This window comes from Lynx rufus, unplaced genomic scaffold (genome assembly GCF_022079265.1).
Source record: "Lynx rufus isolate CCGP_SWC_20201006 ecotype Redwood Valley unplaced genomic scaffold, mLynRuf1.p SCAF_10, whole genome shotgun sequence".
Taxonomy (NCBI): Eukaryota; Metazoa; Chordata; class Mammalia; order Carnivora; family Felidae; genus Lynx; species Lynx rufus.
This window is the reverse complement of record NW_025814824.1, coordinates 86,254,630-86,269,879: the sequence shown is the minus strand read 5'-3', so window position 1 is coordinate 86,269,879 and position 15,250 is coordinate 86,254,630. Positions and strand designations below refer to the sequence as shown.

The window sequence follows — 15,250 nt, the reverse complement described above, 5'->3', positions numbered from 1 at the left end:
TTATTTATCCATTTAACATTTCAGAAATATGCATCAGGTGCCTGTGGTGTGCTGGGCACTCTGCCAGGCGCTGAGCACTCTGGGGTGACAAAATGCAAGGCCGAGTACCCTGCCAGGGCAGGAACGGGGAGCCAGGGAGGCCTGCAGAGGGGCACCCAGTCCAGCCAGGGATTTGGAAAGGACTCCTGGGAAAGGCAAAGTTGAGACTTCAAGGCTGAGCTGGAGTTCACGTGGGAAAGTGGGGGCGCCCAGTGACCCACCTGTGGCCGTGTTGGCCCGGCCCACTTAGCAGCTAAAAGCAGGCTGGGTCGGAGTTGAAGGCACCAAGGGAGACTAGGGCAATAGTTCAGGTCAGAGCCATGGAGTCTCTGGGACTCTCCTGGGGACGGACACGGGAGGGGCTGAGCATAACCGAGATGAATAAAAACAGCCCCTGCCACTTCTCGGGCACCCTTGGCTGCCAAATGCTTCAAGCACAATATCTCATTTAATCTCCCTCAAAATTCTATCAGGTAGGTATGATGATTTACGTGCATTTCACGGATGCAGACACTGAGACATAGCACAGCCTGAGGCACATAGCAAAGGCTTGGCTGAACCAGGATTTGAACCAGGCGTGACTGAGCCTGAAGCCTGAACTCTGAACCACATAGTTCAGAACTTCTTTGAGCCAGACACAGAAGGATACACTATGAGTCCATGCATATAAAGCTTCAAGAACAGTCTAATCTATGATGGTAGAGCTCAGGTTAATGACTTTCTCATGGGGATGGAAGGCAAGGATACTCCCTGGGAAGAGAGATGAGGGGACTCCTGAGGCTCTGTCTTTTTAAAAAAATTTTTTTAATGTTTTTACTTATTTTTCAGACAGAGAGGGACAGAGCATGAGGGAGACACAGAATCCGAAGCAGGCATCAGGCTCTGAGCTGTCACGCAGAGCCCGATGCGGGGCTCGAACTCACGGACTATGAGATCATGACCTGAGCTGAAGTCGGATGCCCAACCAACTGAGCCACCCAGGTGCCCCTCTTTTTTAATTTTTAATTTTAAGTAAACTCCGTTCCATATGTGTGGCTTGAACTCACAACCCCAAGATCGTGTCACACGTTCCCCTGACTGAGCCAGCCAGGTGCCCTAATGCTCTGTGTCTTGATCTGGGTGGTGATAACTTGGGTGCATTTTTATGGAAAAGTTCACCAGGCTGTACACTGAATCATGTCCTTGCTGGATGTATGCTATACTTCAATTTTTGACAAAGGACTTCCTAGAAGAAGTGCCAGTTGAAGTGAAACTGAATCATTTTGGGTGATTATTATAATCATAAACCAAATGCTTACGCCATATCAGGCATGCCATTTATTAAGTGCTTGTGACATGGCAGGCACTGTGCCAAGTGCTCTACGTGTTACTCTTTTATTTTATTTTGACAGTGGTTCTGAGGAGGCAAATATTATCCTGCCCATTTTACAGATGAGAAAACTGAGGTCTCAAGACTGAAGTGACTTGCCTGGCTCACGCAGGAAGTGGCTTAGCCAGAATTCCAGCCCAGGTTTGTCTGACCTCCAAGTCCATGCTCTTGACATCACCTGCTCCCACCTCCCCCTCTGGGAGCGGTGGGCCTTGGTTTACAAAGGATGAGAGAGAAGAAACCAGAGAAGGCACTGAGCAGAGGTAGAGGCCCCTTCCAAAGCCCCATGCCTAATTTTGTTTTTTGTAATTGTGTTTTCTCTACCTTTTTTATCTCTAGTTTATTTATTTATTTATTTATTTATTTATTTATTTATTTATTTTATTTTTTTTTTCAATGTTTATTTATTTTTGGGACAGAGAGAGACAGAGCATGAACGGGGGAGGGGCAGAGAGAGAGGGAGACACAGAATCGGAAACAGGCTCCAGGCTCTGAGCCATCAGCCCAGAGCCCGACGCGGGGCTCGAACTCACGGACCACGAGATCGTGACCTGGCTGAAGTCGGACGCTTAACCGACTGCGCCACCCAGGCGCCCCATTTATTTATTTTGAGAGAGAGAGAGAGAGACAGAGAGGACAGCGAGCAGGGGAGGGACAGAGAGAGAGGGACACAGAGAGTCCCAAGCAGGCTCTGCACTGTTAGTGTAGAGCCTGACATGGGGCTCGAACCCACAAATCTTGAGATCATAACCTGAGCCATCCAGGTGCCCCAATGTTTTCTCTTTCTTCCTTTTTTTTTTTTTTCTCCCCCCACACAAAGCATAGATCATTTATTTCCCTTCTGGCCCTGGGCTCAGTACACAGATGGCTTCTCTTCACCCTTTGGGTTGATAGTTTTCTCTAGGTTGCTGCAGATGATATGATAAAGCTCAGCGTAGAAGGCCCTCAGCTCCAGCACCATGGCCCTGAGCTCCCCATAGGCTGCCTCATCTCGCTCACGTACCAGGGCCCGGTAATCCATGACATGAGTCTCCTTAGAGGCCTTGGCCACGGCATCCCCGCGTTCTGAGAAGTACCTGGGAATGGTTGCTTGGAAGGCTTCCACTTTAGTCTTGACTGCATTCACCCTCTCCAGCACCTTCTCCTGGATTGCCACCCCAAAGTCATTTCCATCCTCTCAATCTTGGGGGTCAGGTGCTGGATTCATGTGATCACCAGAATGCATTTTTCTTTGAGGGTCCACACTTCTGGCTTAACCAGGGCAAGCAGGGCGAGAACCTTCTCATTTCCAGGGAGAAAGCCACACTTAGGGACTTCTTTCTTCTCCTGCTTATCTGTTTCCATCTCATCATCCTTGGGTGGGGCGTCTGGGATGGGGACGTCTGGTGGGGCCCGGAGAGAGGCTGGGTCAGCCACATTGAGGGAGTCCTCTTGCAAGAGTTGATTCAGGTGTATGATTTTCTGTGGCAAGAATCTGTAGAGGAATTCCTCTGCCTCCTGAAAAAGATTTTGCCTGAAAATATCCACCTGTTTGCGGGCTTCCCCGCTCAGGCGCACCCCACCAGGTTTGGCCATGCTGCTCCAGTTGCAGGATCTCCGGTCTCCCCCTTTCTTCTTTTTTTTAATGTTCATTTATTTTTGAGAGAGAGAGAGAGAATGTGAGCAGCGGAGGAGCAGAGAGAGAGAGAGAGAGAGAGGGAGTCAGACAACCCAAAGCAGGCTCCGTGCTGTCAGCACAAAGCCCGACGTGGGGCTCGAACCCATGAACCGTGAGATCATAACCTGAGCCGAAGTTGGCCACTCAACCTACTGAGCCACCCAGGCACCCCAAATGTTTTATTTTTTTTTTTATTTTTTTTTTTTTATTTTTATTTTTTTATGAAGTTTATTGACAAATTGGTTTCCATACAACACCCAGTGCTCATCCCAAAAGGTGCCCTCCTCAATACCCATCACCCACCCTCCCCTCCCTCCCACCCCCCATCAACCCTCAGTTTGTTCTCAGTTTTTAACAGTCTCTTATGCTTTGGCTCTCTCCCACTCTAACGTCCTTTTTTTTTTTTTTTTCCTTCCCCTCCCCCATGGGTTCCTGTTAAGTTTCTCAGGATCCACATAAGAGTGAAACCATATGGTATCTGTCTTTCTCTGTATGGCTTATTTCACTTAGCATCACACTCTCCAGTTCCATCCACGTTGCTACAAAAGGCCATATTTCATTTTTTCTCATTGCCACGTAGTATTCCATTGTGTATATAAACCACAATTTCTTTATCCATTCATCAGTTGATGGACATTTAGGCTCTTTCCATAATTTGGCTATTGTTGAGAGTGCTGCTATGAACATTGGGGTACAAGTGCCCCTATGCATCAGTACTCCTGTATCCCTTGGGTAGATTCCTAGCAGTGCTATTGCTGGGTCATAGGGTAGGTCTATTTTTAATTTTCTGAGGAACCTCCACACTGCTTTCCAGAGCGGCTGCACCAATTTGCATTCCCACCAACAGTGCAAGAGGGTTCCCGTTTCTCCACATCCTCTCCAGCATCTATAGTCTCCTGATTTGTTCATTTTGGCCACTCTGACTGGCGTGAGGTGATACCTGAGTGTGGTTTTGATTTGTATTTCCCTGATAAGGAGCGACGCTGAACATCTTTTCATGTGCCTGTTGGCCATCTGGATGTCTTCTTTAGAGAAGTGTCTATTCATGTTTTCTGCCCATTTCTTCACTGGGTTATTTGTTTTTCGGGTGTGGAGTTTGGTGAGCTCTTTATAGATTTTAGATACTAGCCCTTTGTCCGATATGTCATTTGCAAATATCTTTTCCCATTCCGTTGGTTGCCTTTTAGTTTTGTTGGTTGTTTCCTTTGCTGTGCAGAAGCTTTTTATCTTCATAAGGTCCCAGTACCAAATGTTTTATTTTTAAAAAATTTTTTTTTTCAACGTTTATTTATTTTTAGGACAGAGAGAGACAGAGCATGAACGGGGGAGGGGCAGAGAGAGAGGGAGACACAGAACCGGAAACAGGCTCCAGGCTCTGAGCCATCAGCCCAGAGCCCGACGCGGGGCTCGAACTCACGGAGCGCGAGATCGTGACCTGGCTGAAGTCGGACGCTTAACCGACTGCGCCACCCAGGCGCCCCAAACGTTTTATTTTTTAAAGGGAGCCCCCCACACTGTCGAAGCCTCAAGGTTCTACCTGCAAAACTTGGGTCTGCCCAGCTCTGAGTGTGGCTGGGAGGATGGTTGCTCTAGATTAGAATCTAGAGTGTTATTTAGCAATACCTTAACTCCCACTCCAGCTCATGACGGGGTGCCCTGGGATCCTCATCACATGCCACCCCCTCACCAGTGTCCTGTCAAGCAGACCCTGAAAATCAGTAGCCTAAAAAAAGCAGGATTGCCCGCCCCTCCCAACTCCCAATGAAACACAGGCTGTCTTTCTGGCCCCTCCAGCTTCCTGTCTCCTCTCCACGCCCCTCCTCCCTCTCCCTCCTCTCTTTGTCTGCTGTCTTCCCACCTCCGCTTTCCCCCACTCACCCCTCTCCCTGACAGCAGCTGACTTCTGCCTTACTCCAGGGAGAGTCAGGACCCAGAGTCCTCCCCACCCTGGTTCAGACCCAGCACGACTCTCACCTCTCGGGGACTCAGGAGTCCAGCACTCACAGTCTGGTCCTGCTCCGTTGGGTGACTCTAGCCAGTCACTTTTTCCCTCTGGACACCAGTTTCCCCACTTTCCATTTATGCATAGCCTGGGCCCTGGCTCCTTGTCTTGAGTCATACTGGGCGTCTCCAGCTCTCTCCCCGGAGTCAGGAAGCAGGTAGACAAGGGAGTCCGTCTTGGGGAGCTGCCTCCCTTCTTCACCAGCTGCCCACCCTGGCGGTATCTCAGGTGCCTGTCATTGGGCAAGCAGGGGAGGCAGGCTTTGATTCCTGGGTCTGATTGTCCACAAGCTCAGGGCTCATTGCTGAGACCCTCGGGGCATCCCTGTGTGGGGTCTTCTTGACCCCCAGCTCCTTCTTTCTCTTCCTTCCAGGCTGTGACCCTTTCCCTAGCTGTTGATACGCACCACCCCCCCCCCCACCCCGACCTTAAACACATCGCATCCATGCCTTGTATCCAAGAGGAGCTGTTTGAGCAGATGTTTAATATACAAAATAAAAATAGCAATTATTTTGTTGAATGGATTCCCAATAATCAAAGCCATCTGTTTCCAACATCCCACCCTGGGTCCGAAAAATGTCTGCCGCCTTCCATGACAAAAGCACGACCACCCAAGAGCTGTTTGAGCATATTTATAAGTAGTTTTCTTCCAGGATTCACTGGAAGTATAAAAATAGCCCCACATACCCCCAACCTTTCTGCTGATGGTGTTTCATGGAGGAGACAGAGCTTTGCCTTCTGGATTATGGGTTATGGCTTGCTTCCCCCCCCACCTTGGTGTTTTCTTTGATTGCTTAAACAAACAAACAAACAAACCTCTTTTACTCTGAAGATGAGTCTCTTGCCATTTGCACTTTTTCTATGAAACCCATATTTCACTGCCCCCCCCCACTGCTGACCCAACTTTTTTTTTTTTTTAATATTTTTTTTCAACGTTTATTTATTTTTTGGGACAGAGAGAGACAGAGTATGAACGGGGGAGGGGCAGAGAGAGAGAGGGAGACACAGAATCGGAAACATGCTCCAGGCTCTGAGCCATCAGCCCAGAGCCCGACGCGGGGCTCGAACTCACGGACCGCGAGATCGTGACCTGGCTGAAGTCGGACGCTTAACCGACTGCGCCACCCAGGCGCCCCCCAACTTCTTTTTTTTTAATGTAATTTATTGTCAAATTGGCTTACATACAACATCCAGTGCTCATCCCAACAAGTGCCCTCCTCAGTGCCCATCGCCCATTTTCCCCTCTCCCCCACGGCCATCCACCCTCAGTTTGTTCTCTGTATTTAAGAGTCTCTTTTGGTTTGCCTCCCTCCCTCTCTGTTTGTAACTATTTTTTCCCCTTCCCCTCCCGCATGGTCTTCTGTTAAGTTTCTCAAGATCCACATATGAGTGAAAACATGATATCCGTCCTTCTCTGACTAATTTATTTCATTCAACATAACACCTTCCAGTTCCTTCCACATTGCTGCAAATGGCATGATTTCATTGCCACGTAGTATTCCATTGTATGTATAAACCACATCTTTTTTATCCATTCATCAGTTGATGGACATGTAGGCTCTTTCCATAATTTGCCTGTTGTTGAAAGCACTGCTATGAGCATTGGGGTACCTGTGCCCCTATGCATCAGCACTCCTGTATCCCTTGGCTAAATTCCTAGTAGTGCTATTGCTGTGACCCAACTTCTGAACCTCATCATGCTGAGAGAGTGCCTGTCTCCAAACCCTCTCCTACTTCTGTGCCCATCACCGTTCCTAATTCCTGCAGTTCACCCTCCGACTGCAGCAGAGAAATCCTGCAATGCTATAATTGGACAATGGTGGGGTTGGGTTTTGTGTCTTTTTGTCTTCATTTTTCATTACACAGGTAATACAGCACACCTTTATTGTTAAAATATCTCAAGAAGGAAAAGAGTTCTCCCTACTAAAACCCCATGGGACACTGTTAAGGTTGTACTCAGGTGAAAAATAGTCTCAAATGCTTTTATTTATAAAACACTGGAAATCAGTGAATTAAAGATTCAACCTAAGAAGTTAGAAAAACCAGTAAAAAGGAGAGGGAAAAATAAGATGAAAGCTGACATTAATGAAATGGGGGGGGGGGGGGAATACTAAAAGAATAAATAAAAGTTGTTTGAAAAGAAAAAAATGGTTTGAAAAGACAAATAAAATGATATATATATTATTTTTGAGAGAGAGAGAGATAGAGAGAGCATGTGCACAAGCCTGGGAGAGGGGCAGAGGGAGAGAGATAAAGAAAATCTCAAGTAGGCTCCACACTCAGCATGGAGCCCAATGCTGGGCTTGATCCCACGACCCTAGGATCATACATGACCAGAGCCGAAATCGAGACTCTGACACTCAACTGACTGAGCTACCCAGGAGCACCACAATGAGAAAAATCTTAACTAAAGGTAAGTCCAAAGAAAGAAAGCAAAGAGATACAGCAAAAATATACAACATTAGGAATGAGGAAGGCCATACAAACACAGATGTGGATGTTATTGTTTTTAAATATGGTAATACGCTGGAATAACAAAACGAAATAGATGAATTTTTTTTTGCAAAATATAAACTATCAAAATTGACCTAAGAAGTTGAAAATTTTAACAGACTAAGAATCATGGAAGAGATTAGAAAGATAACTAAAGAGATTGCATTCTAAAACACTCTGGGTCAATGGTAAGACAAACTGGGGCCTCTATCTGGCTCAGTCAGTAGAGCATATGACTCTTGATCTCTGGGTTGTGAGTTTGAGTCCCACATTGGGTGTAGAGATTACTTAAAAATAAAATCTTAAAAAAATAATAATGATAGGGGTGCCTGAGTGGCTCAGTTGGTTTGACTCTTGGTTTCGGTTCAGCTCATGCTCTCATGGTTTGTGAGAGCGAGCTGTGTTTGGGCTCTGCACTGACAGTGCAAAGCCTGCTTTGCTTGGGATTCTCTCTCTCTCTGCCCCTCTTCTGCTCTCTCTACGCACACCCTGTGCACTCTCTCTCTCTCAAAAGAAATAAACTTTAAAATATAATAATAATAATAATAATAATAATAAGACAAACTAATATTAAATGCATCCCCGGGCACCTAGCTCAGTTGGTTAAGTATCTGACTCTTGGTTTCAGCTTAGGTCATGATCTAACGGTTCGTGGGTTCGAGCCCCAAGTCGGGCTCCCTGATGACAGTGCAGAGCCTGCTTGGGATTCTCTCTCTCTCTCTCTCTAAATAAATAAATAAATAAACAAATGTTAAAAAAAAATTTTTTTAACGTTTATTTATTTTTGAGACGAGAGAGACAGAGCATGAACGGGGGAGGATCAGAGAGAGAGGGAGACACAGAATCTGAAACAGGCTCCAGGCTCTGAGCTGTCAGCACAGAGCCCAATGTGGGGCTCGAACTCAGGGACCACAAGATCATGACCTGAGCTGAAGTCGGACACTTAACCGACTGAACCACCCAGCCTCCCCCCCTTTTTTATTAATTTTTTTTTAACAAACAAACTTTTAAAAATTTTTTTAAATGTTTTTTTAAATTTATTGTTGAGACAGAGAGAGACAGAGCATGAACGTGGGAGGGTCAGGGAGAGAGGGAGACATAGAATCCGAAGCAGGCTCCAGGCTCTGAGCTGTCAGCACAGAGCCTGACGCGGGGCTCGAACCCACAGACCGGGAGATCGTGACCTGAGCCGAAGTCGGACGCTTAACTGACTGAGCCACCCAGGTGCCCCAACGAACAAATTTTAAAAAAAACAATAAAAAAATAAATGCCTCCTAAGATGATGCGATGGAAAATATTCAACATCCGCTGCGTAGTATTGTGGCCCAAAATGTTCAACCTGAATCTAATCCTAAAGAAACAGACAAATTAAGACGGTAGGACATCCTACATGACAATGGACCTGGACTCAAAAAAAAGGTGAAAGTCATGGGGCACCTGGCTGGCACAGTCACTGGAGCATGAGACTATTGATCTCAAGATTGTGAGGTCCAGACCCACATTGGGTGTAGAAATTACTTAAAAAAATTTGAGGTGCCTGGGTGGCTCCATCGGTTAAGCGTCCGACTTCAGCTCAGGTCATGATCTCGAGGTTTGTGAGTTCGAGCCCTGCATTGGGCTTGGTGCTGACAGCTCGGAGCCTGGAGCCTGCTTCAGATTCTGTGTCTCCCCCCCCCGCCCCGCCCCTTCCCCGCGCTCTCTCTCTCTCTCTCAAAAATAAACATTAAAAAAAATTACTTAAAAATAAATTCTGGGAGGGGGTGCCTGGGTGGCTCAGTTGGTTTAGCGTCTGACTCTTGACTTCAGCTCAGGTCGGTCATGATCTCACATCTCACAGTTGTGAGATCAAGCCCTGAGTCAGGCTCAGCACGGAGTCCAAAGCCTGCTTGGGATTCTCTCCCTCTCTCTCTTCCCCTCCCCCACTCATATGCGCGTGCGCGCGCGCGCGCACACACACACACACACACACACACACTCTCTCAATAAATAAATAAATAAATAAATAAATAAATAAACTTCAAAAATAAAATCTGGCTCAGCCAGTTAAGCGTCAGACTCTTGATCTCAGCTCAGGTCTTGATATCAAAGTTGGGAGTTCAAACCCCACATTGGGCTCCATACTGGATGTGGAGCCTATTTAAAAAAATAAATTAAATAAGATCTTTAAAAAAATCAAAGTTAAGAAAGGCGGGGGTGGGGGGGAGGCATAACTGTTCCAGATTCAAAAATTAAAGAAATGTGACAACCAAATGCACTGGCAACTTCTTGATTAGATTCTGGAGTTAAAAGGGAAAAAAGAAAACAGCTAAGAAGACATTACTGGCACAGTTAGAGAAATCTGAATATATACAGTGTGCTAGATATTATTATTACATCCAGTTCTTCCTGGATGGATAATAGAACTTTCTTCTTTGGGATAATGGGATTTTGTTTATGTAGAAGAATGTCCTAAATCTTATGAGATACAATTTGTTTCTCTAACATATTTTTTTTAATGTTTATTTATTTATTTTTGAGAGAGAGTGCAAGCCCGTGCGAGCAGGGAAGGAGCAGAGAGAGAGAATCCCAAGCAGGCTCTGCACTGTCAGCTCAGACCTCAACACAAGGCTCAATCCCAGGAACCATGAGATCATGACCTGAGCCAAAATCAAGAGTTGGACACTTAACCGACTGAGCCACCCAGGTGCCCCAAGGAATTATACTTTAAAATTTTTTGAAATGTTTATTTATTTTTGAGAGACAGTGACAGAAAGAGAGAGAGAGAGAGAGAGAGAGAGAGAGAACACAAGCAGGGGAGAGGCAGAGAAGGAGACACAGAATCTGAAGCAGGCTCCAGGCTCTGAGCTGTCAGCACAGAGCCTGATGCGGGGCTCGAACCCACAAGCTGTGAGATCATGACCTGAGCCCAAGTCAGTTACTTAATTGACTGAGCCACCCAGGCGCCCCTAGCTTTTTTTTTTTTTTAAGTTTATTTATTTATTTGGAGAAAGAGTGTGTGAGTGGGAGAGGGGCAAAGAGAGAGGGAGAGGGAGAATCCCAAGCAGGCTCTGCACTGTCAGTATAGAATCCAATATGGGGCTTGAACTCACTCATGTGATCATGGCCTGAGCCGAAGTTGGATGCTCAACTGATTGAGCCACCCAGGGGCCCCCATCTAGCCTTTAAAGATCAGATTATTCTGAGGTTATATAAAATATTCTAAATTTTTTAAAATGTTTATTTAGTTTTGAAAGAGACAGAGACAGAGCGCGAGCAGGGGGAGGGACAGAGAGAGAGAGGGAGACACAGAATCTGAAACAGGCTCCAGGCTCAGAGCCATCAGCACAGAGCCCGATGCAGGGCTCACAACCACAAACCATGAGATCATGACCTGAGCCGAAGTCAGACTGAGCCACCCAGGTGCCCCTAAACTATTCTAAACCATTGGGAAAATACAGAATTCACAATCCATTTTACTCACGTTACCTTAGTAGTAAAACACAATTTAAAAAAAAGGAAGAAGAAGAAGAAAAGAAAACTGTAGATCATTTTCACTTTTGAGTCCCTACTCCCACCCTTGGGATTAGGAGATTTTGTCATTAGGAACGTAGCTTAATTTATCACATAAACAGATTAAAGAAGGAAAAATACGAATAACTTTCTAACCAGAAAAAAATGTTATTTAAGCATTGAGTGAGCTCCCGTACCATGCTATCCACACTAGGAAGGCTGTAACAGTCTGGAAAATGGAGCTTCTGCCCTTCAGAAAAAACACAGGTTTCTTGTAGCTGAGCATTCAATCAACCAGAGGAAGATAAAAAAGAGACCACACCTGGGTTCTAAATTGAAAACAATGACATTCCGGGGGCGCCTGGGTGGCTCAGTCAGTTAAGCCTCCTACTTTAGCTCAGGCCATGATCTCACAGTTCGTGGGTTTGAGCCCCGCATTGGGCCCTATGCTGACAACTCAGAGCCTGGAGTCTGCTTCAAATTCTGTGTCTCCCTCTCTCTCTGCTCCTCCCCTGCTTGCGCTCTGTCTCTTTCTCAAAAGTAAATAAACATTAAAAAAAAAAAAATTGACGTTCCAAATGGCAAGGCAAGAAGAGTGAGGGTGAATGAGAACTCGGGGCTGAGAAGTGTGAGCTAGAAATGGGATTTGAGTTCCCAGCCCTTTACAGATAGGAAATCGAGGCCCAGAGAGGGGAAGGGACTTGCCCAGTTGCACAGAATGCCCATCCAGCCGGGTCAGCATGGATTTCAGTATGCAGTTCCGCAGATCCAGAAAGCACTCGCCAAGCAAAGACTATTTGCTAAAAGGATGCTGACCCTACCACCTGCAGGTGGACAGGAGGAACAGCAGGATCCCGAGGGTCAGGACCAGGGTGATGGGACTGGTATTTCTCCTCTTGCCTCGGGTCCTGGTTTTGTTTACATTTTTGACATTTTATTCAGCATGGAGTTTTGGGCATTAATTTTTAATTTTTTTTTTAATTTTTTTTTCTTCAACGTTTTTTTTAAATTTATTTTTGGGACAGAGAGAGACAGAGCATGAACGGGGGAGGGGCAGAGAGAGAGGGAGACACAGAATCGGAAACAGGCTCCAGGCTCCGAGCCATCAGCCCAGAGCCCGACGCGGGGCTCGAACTCCCGGACCGCGAGATCGTGACCTGGCTGAAGCCGGACGCTTAACCGACTGCGCCACCCAGGCGCCCCAGTTTAATTTTTATTTAAGAATACTTCGGGGGCGCCCGGATGGCTCCCTCGGTTAAGCCTCTGACTGTTGATTTCTGCTCAGGTCATGATCTCACGGTTTGTGGAATCGAGCCCTGTGTCTGGCTCTGTACTGACCATGTGGAGCCTGCCTGGGATTCTCTCTCTCTCCCTCTCTCTCTGCTGCTCTTTCACTTGCTCTCTCCCTCTCAAAATAAATAAAAAACTTAAAAAACACTTCATTAAACCATTATTTGTCTTGATTAGTGAGGTTTTGGCACCCCCTTCCCAGCCTGCTGCCCTTAAATTTTACACCCTAGACTAGTAGTACCTTACTTGTTTCTCATTCCCTTTACCTTATATTCCTAAAACCTAGAATCTTCATTCTTTTTCATTTATGTTTCTTTCTTTATTTTTGAGAGAGCGATAGCGACCGGGGCAGGGGCAGAGAGAGAGGGGGAGACAGAGACTCCTAAGCAGGCCCCGCACTCTCAGCGCAGAGCCTGATGTGGGGCTAGAACTCATGAACCGTGAGATCATGACCTGAGCCAAAGTCAAGAGTCCAGATGCTTAAACCACTGAGCCACCCAGGTGCCCCTAGAATCTTCACTCTTAGTCTCATTTCCTCCTCCAACCCAGCACTGGCATCTCATCAGACGACCTCACCTTCTTTGTAAGAACGCAGGCAAGAACCTCTCACCCTCTCTCCCTCCCTCCTTCCTTTCCTTCCTCCCTTCTTTATTTCCTCCCGCTCTTCCTCCTCCCCTCCTTCCTTATTTCCTTCCTTCCTTCTGTCCTAGCTTCTCTATGCCAGGTGCTGTGTTAGTCTCTGTCCTTAGGCAGTTATCAAGTAAGGAGGCGTCCAGAAAATGCAGTGAAGTGTTACAAGAGATTTGAACGGCCAAGAGAAGAAGGATTGCATCTGGGCACGTACCTAACAGAAACGAGTTTTTACGTCCGCCAAAGACTTGTACCGAAAGGTACCTAGCAGTTTATTCTTACTAGCCTCAAATGGGAAGCCACCCAAATGCTCCTCAACGATCGAAGGGATAAATGAACAGTAGCTCAGTAACACGATGGAATAAATACGCCCGGCACCACAGTCAAACCTCAGAAATGTAACACTGACTGTAACAAGCGAGACACAAAAGAGTGTGTGTGACTTCTATGGTGACGTCTTTTCTTTTCAGTTTGACACATGCCAAAGAATCTGAGATTGGAATACAGGTTACCTGTTGCGGGGGAAGGAGGGGGACCACGTGGGTTTGGGGGGCCGGAAATGTTCTATCTTGATCTGGGTGGGAGTTACATGCACGATTACAAAACATAAAAATTTATCAAGCTATGTACTTAGAATTTGTGCAATTTACTGTATAACTTTTACTTCAAGAATAATAATAAAGGGGCGCCCAGGTGGCTCAATCGGTTAAGCGTCCAGCTCTTGATTTCAGCTCAGGTCATGATCTCATGGTCATGGGATCGAGCCCCGCATCAGGACTCCGCACTCAGCATGGAGTCTGCTTGAGATTCTCTCTCTCTCTGCCCCTCTCCTGCTCTCTCTCTCTCTCAAAATAAATAAACATTAAAAAATAAACTAAAAAAGACCACTCTGGCTTCTGTGTAGAGACTAGAGTAGTGGTGTGGGTGGACAGCAGAGAAAAGCCAGTTGGGAGGCTGTGACAAAGGTAGAGGGAGGAGAAGGACGGGGGAGCTGCAGGGGCTGGGAAGGACAAAGAGGAAGTGAAATGACAGAAAGGGGGCTCGAGAGTGAAACTCGGGTGAACAACAGGTGGTGGGGGGGTGGAGGTATTGCTGGCTGAGACAGGAGGTCTAGGGGAGGAGTGGGACCAGTGGACCTCCACCTCTCCCTGTCCCCCTTTGTCCAGGCCCTGCGGGAGTCAATGTCCCTCCACGGCTGAGTCCCAGCCACCACCAGGGGGCAACAGGGTCCTTCCCGACCAAGGAGGCAGCCTGCAGCCTGCGTCAGGAGCATCTGCTGTGGGGGGACAGCTGGGGCGCATGGTGCCCGGGTGGCCTCCAAGTCTCCAGGACACTGTGCTCCTTGCAGAAGAATCTTGTAGGATGGGGACGGAAGGAAACTAAAATCTAAAGCCCTGGAATCTGAAAATCATGACTCCAGCCCTTTCCCAGTTTCCCTTTATGCTCAGGACGGAGCCAGGCTCCCTCGGGAGGGCCTGCGGCTGGCATTCACCACCTCACCCGCCTCCACTCAACCCCCACCCCACCTCCAGAGAGAGATGTGCTCCCTGCGGGTGCACCCTCTAGCACATGCGCTGTTTCTGCAACCTGACCCTCTCTCCTGTGGGCACCTCACACATCCCTGCAGGGTTACCTAGTCTAGGACCCTTTCTTGACCCCGAAAAGTGGGTCGGACGGGCCCCCTCTACATCTCCCATCATGCCCCTTTCTCCCTAAATTGTATTAGTCACCGTACCTGATTCCTCAGCTCATCTGTGGCTCTGAAAGGCAGGGGAGTGCCCGGCCTGGGCCCCGAGAGCACTTGTCGAATGAATGAAAGGGCAAAAAAACGAGTGAGTGAATCTAAGGTTGTAAGAGGATAGAATCTCAGGGTTTTTTTTAAGTTTATTTTTTTATTGTGTGTGTGTGTGTGTGTGTGTGTGAGAGAGAGAGAGAGAGAGAGAGAGAGAGAGAGAGAACAAGTGGGGGAGGGGCAGAGAGAAAGTGAGAGAATCCCAAGCAGGCTCTGTGCCATCAACATAGAGCCCAATGCTATGCTGACAGCTCAGAGCCTGGAGCCTGGTTGGGATTCCGTGTCTCCCTCTCTCTCTGTCCCTCCGCAGCTCACTCTCTCTCTCTCTCTCTCTCAAAAATAAATAAACATTAAAAACAAAAAACCAAAAAACACAGAGCCTTATGTGGGGCTCCAACTCACTAACTGTGAGACGACACCTCGAACCAAGATCAAGAGTTGGATGTTCCCGACTTCGGCTCAGGTCACCATCTCATCATGGTTCACAGG

At 47.1% G+C, this 15,250-nt stretch overlaps 1 protein-coding gene across 1 annotated transcript; it reads right to left on the bottom strand.

Moving 5' to 3' along the window:
• Positions 1-2,253: 2,253 nt before the first annotated feature.
• On the bottom strand, positions 2,254-2,995 carry LOC124526829 (proteasome activator complex subunit 2-like). The gene is given in 2 exon segments (XM_047100014.1): positions 2,254-2,585; positions 2,588-2,995. Coding segments are annotated over 2 exon segments (720 nt in total). The 5' UTR covers positions 2,984-2,995; the 3' UTR covers positions 2,254-2,261.
• Positions 2,996-15,250: the final 12,255 nt, after the last annotated feature.